This window comes from Astyanax mexicanus, chromosome 21, assembly GCF_023375975.1.
Source record: "Astyanax mexicanus isolate ESR-SI-001 chromosome 21, AstMex3_surface, whole genome shotgun sequence".
NCBI lineage: Eukaryota > Metazoa > Chordata > Actinopteri > Characiformes > Acestrorhamphidae > Astyanax > Astyanax mexicanus.
Window position 1 is genome coordinate 16,141,308 of NC_064428.1, and position 15,394 is coordinate 16,156,701.

A 15,394-nucleotide genomic window follows, 5' to 3' on the forward strand; every position below is an offset into this window, starting at 1 on the left:
ATGCAGTGCAGTGAGTGAGATCTTGCTCTATGCCTCATAACCCACTGAGTCTGGCCAATATGGAGAGTTCAGTCATTACTAGCTTTGTTGTAAACATGTCTGTTCACATCCTAAAGCAGCGTTGCACAAGTCTCTTCTAGTACCAGATTTCAACCACTTTTGGCAAACTCTACCTGTCACAACTGCTTTGGGGCAGATACTTGGAGTTGGGCTGATGAAATACTTTTCTTCACTACTGATGACATTTGCTTTATACAACAGGGCAGCCGCTCAAAAAAGATTTGTTTTAAGTGTCAGTCTTATGATTTTTTTCTTTTCAGTTGAAAGCAATAGTATTCCAGTGCTGGTAGAGGAAAAACAACCTAATTACTGTTATGATTCTGTTGGCATGACCATCCCTGGTAAGATATTAATTCTATAAACTTCAAAAAACTTAGTTCGTTTTATAAATTTATGACCGGTTCCCCCAAGGCCCTTACTCTATACCCCACACAGCCGATTCACACAGCAGCTCCTCCTCTCCCACTTTCTGAATAAACATGATTTATGGGATAAGTTCAGCTACACTACCATGAAAAACAAAACTCGAAATATGTGAAAAAAAATATTTTGTGGCATGTGTCTTGTTACCAAGATCTTTAGGAAGATAAACTTGTTCAGAGGCAGGTAACGCAGGTAACACGGATATGTTAGCTAGTTTAGCTAGGTTAGCTAGTTTGATAAGTGTCCGGTTTAGTGTTAGCGTTAGTTAAAGTAAGCTAGATTGATAAGTCTGGTTTAGTGTTAGCATTAGAGTTAGCTAGGTTATCTAGTTAGCTAGGTTAGCTAACTAGTCATTAAACACCACTGGGGGGCACTGGATCCCATAGGCACACAGACATAGACGCGGTCCTACAAATAAACAAGCCCAGCGATTTGAAAATGCATTATTTCACACATTATCAGCCATTATCAGTGGTAGATGCTCTGCATTGTCACCGGGTTTGATAAAGCTGCTCATCGCTGAAGGAACCAAGAGATCAAGCTAATCTTAGAAGAAGACAACACTGCTCCCATTCTGAACTTTCACCCTGGGAACTTTTCACTGCTTTCAGTACGTACTGTAACTACATAACACAGTACTGTATTTTTACTTTTAGTACTTCAGTAACACAGTTTACAATAAACTTTTGTAATACTTAAGTGCAGAAAATGTACTATATAATAGCCAAAAGGTAAAGTTCTGTTATTCTTTGGGGTGTGCGTAAAGGAGTGGATCAGAACGCAGTGTTGCTGCAGCTGAAACCAATGAGTAATCAACAAGTTAATATTTGTTCCTTTGTTCCACAGAGTCTCCTGTTCTGTCCCTATTCTGTTGGCAGATCTTCTCTGCTGGGTCTGAACAAGCTAAGTTTGTGCATTTATTCATCTGTACACATATGGTGTCCATAAGCATTAGGAAATATATAGTGTAGCTATAATACTACTTTAAAGTGTAAGGTGAACGGTATCCCGTATCCTGCTGCTCTTTTCTCTATTATTTTCCCTGCGGAGAATTGTGACGGCACCATGGGAGTTGTAGTTTTTTTCGACGTGACTGCGCTGAAATGCCTCGCATTTAAAACTACAATAGTTGAGACCCGAGAAAATAAAATAGTGGATTAAATAATGTTTAAAAAACAGTGTCCTATTTAAACACAGTGACAGATCAGCAGAACTGAGTTCATTATATTAAAACTAAAAGTATATCGAAATAAATAATAATTAAAAAACGATCTGACATCCATTACTCTTCCCTGCCCAGAGAAGTAGCGGGAGATTTGTTATGGCGACAGAGAGCAGCAGCAGGTATGAACAGTGTTCGGTTCTGTAGTTTAACTACGGGTTTCTACACTTCTCTCAGGTAAATATTCCTCTTTATGCGTTAAAAATTCGCTTAATCGGCACTATAACACCCAACTATCCTTCTGTCACAGGACCTCAGTGCGGGCTAACCGCTAACGGCTCTATAAATTCACCACATAACTTGCTAGTTAGTTAGGTAAGTTAGCTTTAGCTATGTTGGGTTAGGAAAGCTAACGCTAACTCGCCGGATAAATTGTGTTTATCTGCTACTCGCTGTTTAGAAAACGAGTGACAGCTATCAAATACGGTCTGTTATTGTATAATAAACAAATTCAGAAGTTCAGTGAGAAGGTTACGCTTTTCAATTATTTATAAAACAGTAATATTTCGCTGTGTCAGTCAGTGTGAAGCCGTGTAATAGCATGACACACGGGTTGTATTTATGAGTCTCTCTTCTTAAAATAAAAACTAAAGCAACCCTTTCTATAGAGCCTCTGAAATACCACGGTAGAAAAATAACATATAACAGTTAGTAACCACGGCTATTTAACAGCTAAACCCATTTACCTCAAATGGTTCCCTTTTTAATTTTGTTTAATGAATTTCTCTCTCTGCTTTAGTTAAACTGAGGGAATAGTTTATTAGCTAAATCCAATAAAACAAACTGAGGAAGCAAGTAGGAAAACAGTTTAATACATTTAAGGAGCTATTTATTAAAGTGAGGAAACAATATACGAAATAAAATAAATGTTGGAAATACTTTATTTACTAAAGGCAAAATAAGTTCAAATATTATTTTTCTATCCTGATACTTTTGTGGCTCTTTACATTGTACATTCGGTAAATTAAGTTTAAGCTTGTCACCTTTCAGAAACAAAAATAAGAGACGTCCACCAAATCAATAGATAATAAAACAAAAATCAAATTATACACAGACATTTATGGAAGTAAAGAACAAATCACCAATCGCCAAATAAAGGACGTTCTGTATTTTACAGGATGGGTGGCAGTGGTCATTATAAACAAAATTTATAAAGTAAAAAAAAATGCTATAACTCTTTATCATTGTCACTATCAATAGTAATTTCCTTTAGGGGTGAGCTGATACGATATATATTTATATATAATATAAATCCTTGTTTATATATCTGAAGATGTTTCTGCATTCACCCCTTTAAGCACTATTTTGAGTTGAATCCAGTTAAATTTGTTGCTTTTCTGGCACAACCACCATATTTTCGCAGTAGGCTTTAGGCTCTAAAAGCTTGGTCATGGCTTACTTTATTCGTTCCACAACCACCTTTAATGTAGATAATGAACACATTTTGACACAACTAGGAAGACATAGTTCTGTACAAGTTTAATTAGCATAGTCCCACTAAAATGTCAGCGTTAAATACCTTGAGACGTTGTTTACAATTGTTAGTGTAACAGCGGGCAGATATGTCTTATGGAAGGTAAATTCTGCCAAAATTAAAACTAATATAAAAAGCTCCATCCTCAAACCAGATGTGTTTACTAAAGCGCCCCCTATCCCCAGCTCTGGGAAAGAGGTAGTCCTCTTTCTACACTATTCTATTCACTTAATGCAATTGAGTTCATCCAGCAGCAAAATAGCCTTACAACATGATTATTCTCCCACAACCTTGCCCACCAGCTGGTACAGTGATCTTGGGGTGGTTCACCTACATTCTGTTCTCCTGGAGTTCAGCATATACATCATAGTACATCATCACTTTGAAATACCATTAAGGTCTAAACATCTGTCCCTCCCATCACATACCTCACATTTAGGTTCCTGTTAAGTAAAGGAGGAGTAAGGGGCAGTTTTTAAAGCACATCTTAAGCCTAAAACAGCATCCGAAAGCATTTAAACAGATGTTAAAGTTTAATCCAATACTGTATTTATTCTGTAGGTTTCTGTTGAGCCTCAAAATGTAATTTCTTATGTTACATCTGTTACAGGTGAACTCGTCACAATGGCTGAGGAGAGTCTCAGGGGTGAAGAAAAAGAGATGGTAGGTCTTAATTTTTTCGTTTTTGGTTAGAGGTTACTTTTTTTTTGCTTTCTACACTGTACTGTCAGATTATCATCTTTCACAAATATAATATTCCCTGACATTGTAAACAGTCTGACTGGCCCAGCAGTTCTGTTTTGTTCTGTCAGTACAAGCAAAAATAAATGCTGCTTGATGCACAGATTTGCATATTCTTTTCCACACAGTAATATGATTTCGGTGTCTACCAAGTGTAAGTGCTTGTGGTTAAACTCTTATCAGGATGCAATCCGGATTATATTCACATGAAATCACAGGTCACAAGTGAATAAAATAAGGTGATATTTCTTCAATGAATTTGATTACAGCTCAGGAGGCGACTGGAGCTGCTGCAGAAAGAGTATGAAAGAACAGCTCAGCGACTACAGGTGAGTCTGTCTCTGTCTGTCTCTCTCTGTCTGTCTGTCTGTTTATGGTACACTGAATATTCAGAATCATTTTGTCAGCAGAAGTAATTTGAGCAACATGGCCAAAAAAAATGTGTTGATCTTTGAAAACAAAAATATAATTAGGCTACGTTAAAAATGTTAAACTTCAATTTTCAATCCTTTTTAGGTTTTCATTTTGATGCAGTATTATAAATATTTGTATATAATAAAACTGTTATATGTTATGTTTGATGCCTCACTGTACTGTACTGTGTGTTGGTTCATTTGTAGCGAGCAGAGAGGAAAGCAGCAGTACGCAGGCATGTGCAAAACCGAATCTCTGATGAGAACAGACAGCTGCAGATCAACACAACAGGTTTATCCCAGCTAAGCCCCGCCTCTTCTTCTGTATCAAACACCAACCTGCTCTCTAACCAGCCTCTGCAGTCGGAAATCAGTAAGTGTCCTGGTCATGTTTGATTTTTTTTTTTTTTCAATTTGATAAAGTAATTAATTAAATAGTAATTGTGTTGTTTTAGTTTTCACTTGCAAAATTAATGAGACATATTGAGGATATCATCCATGCTTAAAGAACAATAAACTTAACTGTACATTTCATTACAGATTGATGTGCAGCCAAAATTAAATAAAAATTACAGTACTTGAAAAAAGTACTTAAATACCAGTTTTTAGGAATACGTTTTTGATGCATTACGTGAACAGTCAAACACAGTTGTAAACATGTCCTTTAATATTGTGATATAATATTTTTACCATATTTTTATGGCCCAGAACTAGCATTCGTTCCCATGTAATATCTTAGTAATAATAGTAAATAAATAGTGTTTTGTTGTTTGTTTTATAGAGCCTGATTATGGTTCCCTCTCATCTAAAAAACACCCCTTGGTCCGTTTTCATCTTCCTGACGGGTCAGACGATTCTCCATGTTCCACACCAACGTGCAGACGAAGTCCCACTCACCGCCTGCGCTCAAAACGCAGTCGTCTTCGTCTGCAGAGCAAGGAGAAGGAGGCTGACATTGACAGTCAAGACAAAGCAAAAGAAGGAGTGGAGGAGAGACTGGGAGAAAAGAGAAACTGTAACTTAACTACTAAAGAAAATGGCGTAGAGGTGGAAAGAGGTGGCGAGAAAGAACAGGCTGACATTACCGGAGGAGACACTGTAGAAGAAAAGATCCAGAATGGAGATCCAGAAGTGACAGGAAGTGATGGAGAGATTGGTAAAGAGCAGCAGAGAGAGGTGCTGCATGATAGATTGAGTAAAGGTGACAGGAACTCTGATGTCAGGTTACAAATGTGTTCAATATCAGACAATGCTTCAGTAAATCAGGTACCTGGGGAAGTCTTTCCAATTAGCCAAGTAGAAGTTAAGGCTTCTCTAGGTAACCAGTCAGCTGACATCAACTCCCAGTCAAGCTCCAGTGCCTCTGATCAGTTATTTATGCAGATCCGGTCTTGCCAGTCAACAGGTCTTTCTGAACAATCAGATAATCAGCAAGCAGATGACACGAAAAGGGAAGTTAATGGTGCAGGAATGGACTCTGTAGATGAAATAAATGCTCCATTCTCTTCTGAGAAGAATGGAATTCTTGATTCCTGCACACTGGTCGAGGGTTTACCTTTTCCAGTGGAATACTACGTTCGTACCACCAGACGCATGGCTGCAGCCCACAGCCCTGTGGACCTGAATGCTGTCATTCTCAGCCAGCTCTCTAGAGGGAGGGGAAGACGGAGGTCCAGCTCTTCTCAGGCACGTGGGAGCAACCACCTGACCTCAGAGGACTCTCAACCACATGGCAAAAGCCTTGACCAGCCCAGATGCAGAGGGCGTGGTCGAAGAGGACGGAGAGGTCGCAGGCGTACAAGAGTGGAAGGCGTGACTAAAAGTTCCCAAGCAAGGTCATGTACAGATGATTTCTCCGAAATGGAGCCTGAGTCTCTTACAGAAACATCTCTTACAGAATCTTCCACTCAGTCCCCACAATCTCAATCTCTTCTCCAAACTTCACTCCCAGGTGGGCCTTCTCCACAGCTGGAGCCAGCTTCTCAGACTGAGCTTATCCTAACACCCAAACCGGTGTTAAACACACAGCCAGAAGCTGCAGATTTTAAGCACCTTTCAGATTCTCAGCTCTACCTGGACTGTAAGTTTCTACCAGATTGTGAAGTCTATCCAATCTTCAGGAGGAGATGTAGCCAAACGGAAAGAGCTGGTTCATGTTCTCAAGTCCAGACAAGCACAAATGGAAAAGGTGAGATCTGCTCCTTAACTCACTTAAAGTACATTAATGTAATGTAATGTACTGTATCTACTAGAGGGGGGCAAAATACACGCATTTTGTGTTCTCAGTCCACAGTGTCACATGTATACCGGAAATACAGTTAGGCTCAAAAATATTTGGACAGCAGACTTCATGATATGGGCTCTTTATGCTATCATACTGGATTTAAAAGTTAACAAATGAGCTGTATTTAAAGTGTAGACTTTAAAGTGTAGGTTTAATTGAAGGGGTTGAACAAGATCCTATGAACCGTTTAGGAATTACAACCATTTTTCTACAAAGCCTAATTTCAGTGGTTTAAAAGTAATTGCACAAATTAACTTAAAAGCTGTCTTCAGTTAAGTAGGTGAAAGGTTTGAAGCTGATTCTAGATGTGGCTGATTCCCACAACATGCAGTCAAAGGAGCTCTTAATGAAATTGAAACAGAAAAAAACATCTAAAGAAGCCAGCCCTGTTCTGGAACAGTGTTCTTTGGACAGATGAAACCAAGATCAACCTGTACTGGAATAATGGGAAGAAAAAAATATGGAGAAGGCTTGGAACAGTTTGACACACAGCTCACCACATCCTCTGTAAAACATGGTGTTGCCATGGGCGTGCGTGGATTCTAGTGGCACTGAGTCACTAGTGTTTACTGAAGATGAATTTTGAAGTAAATACGGATTTACTTTTTGCTACAGAGCTTAATTTTATTAAAAATAATAATTATCTACTTGTTATGAGCATTTCTTTTATTTTTTTTACTAAAAAAGCAAAGAAAGCATGCCTGTATTTTCCATTTTTCTATAGCAAACAGGTTTTTCACTGTAAAGACACTAGCATCTGCTGCTGTGAACTGATTGGTGAACTAATGCTGGAGTTACAGCTAAAGCACGTTTAAAAGACATATAAACCTTTAAAATTGGTCTGTGTTACTGAAACATTTGCTATTGTTCTGTGTTGAGGACATAAGTACATATCTCATTTATCATTTATGAACTCATATTTTACTTAAATGCTTCATATGTTTTTATACATTTCAGGCTCACTTCATGTGGGTATTCTCCACTTAGATTAAGACTCCACTTTTCTTGTGATTTTCTTGTGTCATCACTAGTTCTAACACATGTTCTTGTGACAAAACATGTCCAAAAATCATGTAATTCATGGCCCAGTTCAGATTAGTCACATAGTGTATAAGTCACAACAACTGCAGGACTCACGCAAAAAAAACAGTCATATAGTGTGAACAGAACAATGACCTGACAACTCAAAGTTGTGTAGTGTAAATAAGGTGTAGATATTGTTGGCTCATGAAGTGCTATGTTCAAGTGAATGTTTTTCTTTCTCTTCTCAGATTGCAGACCTCTTCTTTCATTAGTCTCTCTTGCTCAAGCTTTGAAGATGACGAATTGCACACCCCTTGGCCAGCTGCTGACATCTTCTGACATTCAGGATTTTCACCTACCGGATGATGAATTTGGCCAACTGAAACTACAGAGACTGTGCACGTCCTGCTTGAATGTGGAACCTTTGAGTTCGCACTACTCTGCGAACAACACACGGTGCAACAGCCCACGCTATAGCTTTAGAAATCTTAGGAATAAGAATATCGCTGAGGGGCAGCGTACTGACAATGAATTGTTTTCCCCAGAGCTCCTACCACCTAGTGCTCACCTAGAAGGTAGCTTTGATCAGAGTGAAATACGTTCTGCTGACCAGTTGCTGATGCCAAGGAATCCTGACCAATCGGAAAAGCACACAAAGTCTGCAAACCAGTTAAAATCTGATACTGGTAGCCAAAAGTCCTGCCAGTCAAGCATCACATGTCTAGCAGAGGTGAGTCAAGGAACTAAAGACCATATACCGTTAAGGAACACAAAAGATGAGAAGACACCTGTAGCCTACAACTACAAAGAATTTGAGGAAGATGCTGGTAAACAAAAACATGATCTAAAAACATGTGAGGAACTTGAACAAGGCAATGGATCTCCATGCCCAGCAGTGCTTAACTTTAGCATGACCTTGACGCCACACATGGAGCATGGTCCTGACTCTTCCCTTCCGTCCCTGGGCATCACTCCTTATTTATTATCCAGCGTCTCACCTTCAGACTTCAGTCTTATTCAGCCTGCACCTTCTGACCAGAGTGTTTCTCTGTATTCTTTTCAGCATGCAGAGAATTCATCTCCAGCTGTGCCGGCCTTTAACCAGGCTTCAAGTGCAGGCCAGAATGTATGTGGAGGTACACTGCAATCTCAGAGCCAAACTACTGAAAGAGACCTCCAAACACTGCCAGGGTCTGAACCTGCAAACGAGGCCTGGTTGAGTCCTGTCACAAAGACTCCACTCCAGAATGTATATGATATGGATTCATCCATTTCTGAAAATTGCCATCGAGCCACGGATGTATTTGAGGGAGAGAATCAATATCTTGACACCCAAACAGGAAACCAATCACCGATACAGCCTGAGCCCAAGCTCGAAGACCAGAGAGAAGTACAGAGAGAGGGCTTGTCTCCACTGCAGTCTGACAGTAGCTGTGTAAATAAGCCCTGTTCATCAGATCCCTCAGTCGTTCAGACAGCAGGTGGCGAGAGTGTTTTGGTTATGAATATGGCCGATACAGGCCACAAGTTAACAGAACACACCCTGGGCATGGAAAACTCTGCCCACCTGGTTTCCCAGAGGATGGATACCGAGACCACTTGTCAGAGCCAGGCTGTGGAAGACATGCGTAACTCGGACAAGGCCATTTCCTATGGCACATTTCAGAAGGCTCATAGATTTAAGGTAATGATTATTTCTTAGTTTTTTGTTAGTGTTATGAAATATCACTATCAAACATAGACCTGGTTTGTTTTTTTTTGAGCCTGTATACTTTTGACTTCAAGATAATATGAATGCAATGTGGAAGCTCTGCGTTTTAAACAGAAAAAACATACTGTAACCTTTTCGGTTGTGTGAGAATCCACCTCACACATCTCATAGCAATTACATAGAAACAATAAAGCAAAGTGGCACAACTATCAGCTGCTGATCAATATCAACCAGATATTATATCACAATACCCACATAGCAAAAGCGTCCTGGGAGACCATTGCAATAGCATTGGAACCACCTACAAACTTTCTAGCAACCACTTGAAGCACCCTAGCAGATCCAAGCTGAATACGTTAGCTAAATGTCAGTTTAAAGTTTTTACTGAGATATTAGGTGTCTAGTAGGAGTGGGCGATATGGCCCTAAAATAATGTCACAATATTTCATGGTATTTCCGCGATAACAATATTCTTGACGATATAACAAAACACTGAATTACAACAAAAATTCAGAAATATACTACTGCAACAAAATGAAAATTTAAATTATTATTGTTTAAGATATGATATGGCACACCCTTAACTGAGATATTAAAAAATACAGAAAATATATCAGATTTGTAACAGAAATCAATGATCCAGAATGTCATGATACTAATAATGCACTCCAAATATCTCCATATATCCAGGATTAAAGTAAAATAAATGATACTGGACATATATAATCTGTCTCTAGTAGATATATAATGAGAAATGAGAACAGTGTGAATTTTTCTTTTGATAAAAACAGTAAAAACAGTCGTACCCTGATGTGATAATTAGGGTTGAGTGATATGGCACGATATTTCAGGGTATAATATCGTTCACGATATTCAAAAATGTTGGCGATATTATCACGTAGATATGATATGGCACACTCCTAGTATCTAGTACAAAGTAGAAAAGGACTTGCAGCTTGTGAGAGAGTGGAAGAGAGAGCAGTAGAGATGCGCATACAGTGTTCTAGCAGCACTGTATCCAATAAACACAAACAAACACGTGACTAATCGAATAAACAATCTGCAGATTAGTCGACTACTAAAATAGTCATTAGTTGCAGCCCTATTCATAACACAATGTAAACTGTGCTGAGATTTCTGATCCAGTTGTATATGTGTCCGTGTCTTTAGGCTCTAGAGGGAGGATGCGTGCTGGATGTATGTTCGGTACGATGGCCATCTGATGACTGTTGCGTGTGTGTGGCTGGAGAGTGGAGTGTGTGTGTCTGGGCTCAGAAGACAGGAGTCCAGCAGTGGAGTTTAATACACACTTGGACCTTCGCACAGGTGAGTACATACTGTATGAGAGTTTTAATCACAAAGAAATACAGTACCAGCCAGAATTTAGCCACAAATTCTTATTAATATTAATATAAATATTTGTCCTCGAAAATTAATATATAGTGTAGTAAATAAGTAGTAATACAAACAAAGACTTAGGTAGTAGACAAAAAAAACACAACATGCCTTCACATGCCTGCCATAAAAACCCAACCCAGGTGGTTTGGGACATGTTGAAGTATCTGAATGATAAAACACATTTTGGCTTGTTTACTTCATAATGGCATGTGTGTTATAAAAATAAAGAAAAAAACAATGACTGAAAGGTGGTGTGTCCAAGTGGCAGACAATTATTATTAACTGAATAAGTCTACTTACTATATGTTATTGTTGTTGTTGTTGTGTCGTAACAAGATTAAAGTACAGAAATCAATAACTGCTAATGCTATACTCGGCTCTTACTGTTTGCACCAGTGACTAAATTGCCTGTAATCTCTGTATGTCTAGTCCATCATCTCTCTTCAAGAGGTTCCAGATTCTCCTGGTTTGCTTTGTGTGTCTCTGGGGAGCCTGGAGATCACAGAAGTGAGGTACACTTTGATATAAATCTGCAAACTCTTTGCATAAGTTAGCATTATGTTAGTACTATGTAACACATTATATAAATTTCATAACATTTTAAAGTTAATGCATTGGTACTATATATCTGTTAAAGTAATATGTAGTTTATAAGTACAAGAGGTGGCCTGTTTTAAGTACATTTTAAGTAAAACACACATCTAAGTAAAAAAAAAAAAAAAGGAAGTAAAATGTTTAAATTTTATGTAAGTTTAGTTACCTACATTTACAAAAAAAGTGAACCCACTTATAGATGTATTTTAGATGTTGCTTCAGCATCAATTACAAACCCAGTCTAAATACACTGATAGCACACAGTAACTCTTATGATGATTGAGCACATTGAAATATTTAACACTTTGTATATGTAACTTTTCTTTATCATATTTGACATCAAAATACTTTAATGTGTCTGTGTGTGTGTTTCTATTTCAACAGGATCCTGCACTGTTCCAGTATTGATGGGGAGTTTTCTCACGCAGAGGTGTGTAAAGGTGCATTGCAGGCAGTGGTAGCTGTATCTGACTGCAGGCTGGTGTGCTGCTCTGCTCCTGGAGCCCAGCAGAAAGTTCAGGTGTGCACACTTTCCCAAGACTGCAGGTAACAATGCATGCACAACCAACATTTTAACCACTATTACACTGTATTCCAAATTACTATGCAAGTGATATTTTGTCTATTTTTGAGATTTTCCTAAATGGTCAATGCAAATTACAGTCAATATAATTTCCAAGTCATGTACCATTATAGATATAGTGTGCAACATAAAGTAGCTATTCATTAGAATGTGGTGTCTATTCATTGTGTTGTTACAAAAATAATTATAGGACATTAAAGCCATAATAAATCATGGTAATTTAACTGTTGATGCTTTTTCAGTATATGTGAAGGCAAAGATTTTGTATTTTACTGAATTGATCCAAAGTAAGGAGTAATATTTTACTTTGAGTATCTCTATTTTAACTCAAGAACATGGTTTGTACTACATCCACCACTTATCAGCGTAAAACTGACAGTTGTCTGTTGTTGATTTATATACAATCACAGATGAATTCATATGCAATCTCTACTCTCTTTGCAGGGTATCTGATGTTCTTTGCCTGGTTTCTACTAGTCGAAGTATTCAGACTTTGGCAGCTGTGGAAAGAGAAAAAGATGCACTAATTGGATGGACTGAATGTAAGACCCTTCTCATTTGGTAAGAAACCATGGTAACCATGTACCATTAGTTATACTAATGTAGGAATACATTTTTGATTTAGGTTGTGTTACTTTTTAGTTCAGTTTAGTTGTATTAGTACGTCCCCCCTTAATGTAATAAAATTGTACTGTGGTAACACACTTTAATCTCTGTGACCTTGCAATAGAAGAAGTTGTCCTGCATGGAATCAGAATTATAATTGTATTAATAGTTTGTTTTCACAAATATGCTGTTGTGATGTGATACACGGTTGTGTCATCAAAACGTCTCAAAATCAGAAAAGTTCGGATTCCCACATGACTATTGTAGGTGCTTTTAAAGTTAGGTTGGGTCAGCATCTCTGTGACCTCTGTATTTGTTTCACCAAGTTGTTTGTGGTTACTTAAAAAGTCTTAAATTTGGTTTAAAAATGCCACAGGCACTTTTTGTTTTTATTTTTAGCATATTTTGTATTCAAGCTAGTTTATTAAACACTGTCTTGTCCCTTATCTGGTCTGTTTAGATATTTATAAAGACACAGAGATAGCATATTTGCATATATGTGTCAGCAATGGGTGCAACTTAAAATATGTGAATTCATAAAAGTTCATACTTTACCTCTTGTATATTTTAATTTTAGGAACATGAAGTCAGGCCAACTTCTTCAGTCTATACATCTGACTGAGGCTGTGTCTACAGCTACCTGTCTAAAGGGATATTCCTACAAGGTAGGGGATATAAGTTATTTAGCAAATATTTAATGTTTTAAACATAGAAGTGTGTAAGGCTGTATTGTAACTCCAAATCAGAAAAAAGGTGAAGAGTATGTAAAATGAATGTAAAGCAAAGCACAGAGATTCTTGATAGGGTTTGATTTTTTCATTCTGCTTCTTGATCGTGCAGCAGAAAGCTGCCTGTGCAAATGCATAAAGATGTTAGGCTGAGGAGGAATAATGGACTAAAGATAAAGATTTAATTAATGACGTGCAGTTACCTATTAGCTATTAACTATGCTTTTGCAATGATTTTTTTAACAAACATGTTTAGGATTAAGGTTTGGGTGTCTGTATACCTTTACTCCAGTAGTTTTTGTACTTTGTGGTGTCTCATAGGGGGCGCTGTGTGTGTTATTTCAAAGTGCAAGCTCAAATCCATGCCTTGAGGAGAATGACGCTGTTCTTTTTACGCTGATCGCATTGAATCCACTTACGGGCAAACATTTCACTTTGACCTCTGTCACCAGCCCGCCTGCTTCTTGTTCTGAGAGGTAAGAGATGGGCTTATTGTGTTGAACTGTACAGAAAATAATAGTAAGCATCAGGAAAAAACCTGCACCATCTGAAGTAGTGCTGCATAATATATTGTTTCAGCATATGTATATATATATATATATATATATATATATATATATATATATATATATATACATATGCTGAAATATATATATATATTTTTTTAATTTTCCCATTTTCTCCCCAATTTACACGGCCAATTACCCAACCCACTCATTGGGACTCCCCCTATCACTAGTAACACATCAGCAGGGTGAAGACTAACACATGCTTCCTCCGATACATGTGAAGCTCTTTTCTAGCTGCTGCTGATGCAGCATTGCCGAGTAGCATCACAGCGAGCTCGGAGGATTCATATATGGAAGGTTAAAAACAGGGTATTTGACAACAAAAGACTCAAAAAGCTGGACAGTCTACAAGTATGGAAACCACTGTCTTTTTGACTGAGCAGCAGCAGCAGAGAGCTTCACATGACAAAGCTGATGGTTGTGCTTTATTAGTTTTTTAAACAGCAAATAAAATATTGAAATAAAATAGTGAAAAGTTTTGTGGTGGGAACGTCAGAAACCCCTAGTTAAGGGCATTTAGTAATCTTAATACTTCAATTTTAGTGTCTGAAAATGTTTTAATAATTAAAGGAGTGTAATTGCCTTATTATGCAACAGTAATAACATTTTATGAAATACATAAATGTCTTTAAAAGTACAATAAAACAATTTTAGCATGATTGTGTATTCTGTGACAATGTGAAGTTATACTGAGTTATGCTGACAGGCCTGTGCTTAAAAGCTTTTTTGCTCCAATCATTAACACAGATTGGATTATTAATATGGTGTGAAATCTGCTGAAAATTAATGTATTTTGGTTAGATCGCTGTATATATTGCAGAAAAACAAAAATATTGTATTGTCAGCTTTTTCCCCAATGTGCAGCCTGAATCTAAGGCCTAAATTATGATCCAGTACAGGCACCCTTGTTGTTTTAGGGGCTTTTATTGTTAATTAACAGTCACTTACACAGGCCAATTATCGAGTGTATTTAAAATACATGAAGAGCTAATATAAACATGATAATCATATGAACTATAAATCTGTACATTGCTGTGTCTCTGGATCCAGGTTGATAGATGGTGACGTTTGTGAATCGATGCTTGCTGGCGTTTTCCAGTCGGGCCATCTGACCATCTGGGATTTGAAAGGAGACGTGGCCGGTGTGCTTGGAGGTGTGGAGGCACAGTCATGTCGACTAGCGCGGTGGGCGGGGCCAAGTACACTACTCACTGGGTATCTAAATGGGGATGTTCATCTCTACCAGTTTAAACCCACAGAATCTAAAACAAATTGTCGTTAATAATAAATTGTCATAGGCTTTTTTGCAGCATAATAATTTATTGAGTTTATGAATGTAACAAAAGAAACAGTATACACATTAAATGTTTTCTTCTTTCTTTAAAAGAAAAGTATTTTTGTATTTTATGATCTGTATGTACCTGTTTGATGTATTTACACTGAAAAAAAAAGTTTTTATTAGCAAATAAATTCACTTTTAGTTACCCAGATTAAGAAGACCTGTTTCTGTAAGCCTTTTGAATAACTGTCACTGTAACTTTTGTCTCTTCATAATTTGTATACTC

General features: G+C 37.6%; 1 protein-coding gene across 4 annotated transcripts; it reads left to right on the forward strand.

Annotated features, from left to right (window-relative positions):
• The first annotated feature begins 1,333 nt into the window (after nt 1-1,333).
• On the forward strand, nt 1,334-15,319 carry palb2 (partner and localizer of BRCA2). 4 transcript variants are annotated; one of them, XR_007428117.1, is made up of 13 exons: nt 1,336-1,882; nt 3,790-3,842; nt 4,190-4,249; nt 4,541-4,706; nt 5,115-6,521; nt 7,889-9,324; nt 10,522-10,677; nt 11,179-11,261; nt 11,728-11,889; nt 12,371-12,487; nt 13,110-13,197; nt 13,608-13,736; nt 14,880-15,016. XR_007428117.1 is itself a non-coding variant. In XM_007238132.4 (13 exons), exons 2-13 carry the CDS (start codon nt 3,804-3,806, stop codon nt 15,109-15,111), a joined length of 4,101 nt encoding a protein of 1,366 aa, XP_007238194.3. In that variant the 5' UTR covers nt 1,337-1,882; nt 3,790-3,803; the 3' UTR covers nt 15,112-15,319. The 4 variants fall into 4 exon arrangements, 3 of the variants coding, with proteins under 3 accessions (XP_049325826.1, XP_007238194.3, XP_049325825.1); XM_007238132.4 differs by having other exon boundaries at nt 1,337-1,882; nt 13,582-13,736; nt 14,880-15,319; XM_049469868.1 differs by having other exon boundaries at nt 1,337-1,827; nt 13,582-13,736; nt 14,880-15,319.
• The last annotated feature ends 75 nt before the right edge of the window (nt 15,320-15,394 follow it).

What these genes read in the sequence shown, in the direction of transcription:
- palb2 (XM_007238132.4), top strand. Translation starts at nt 3,804, where the DNA reads ATGGCTGAGGAGAGTCTCAGGGGTGAAGAAAAAGAGATG. An exon ending in CTGGAGATCACAGAAGTGAG is followed by an intron (nt 11,262 to 11,727) that starts GTACACTTTGAT and finishes CTATTTCAACAG; the next exon opens with GATCCTGCACTGTTCCAGTA. An exon ending in ACACTTTCCCAAGACTGCAG is followed by an intron (nt 11,890 to 12,370) that starts GTAACAATGCAT and finishes CTCTCTTTGCAG; the next exon opens with GGTATCTGATGTTCTTTGCC.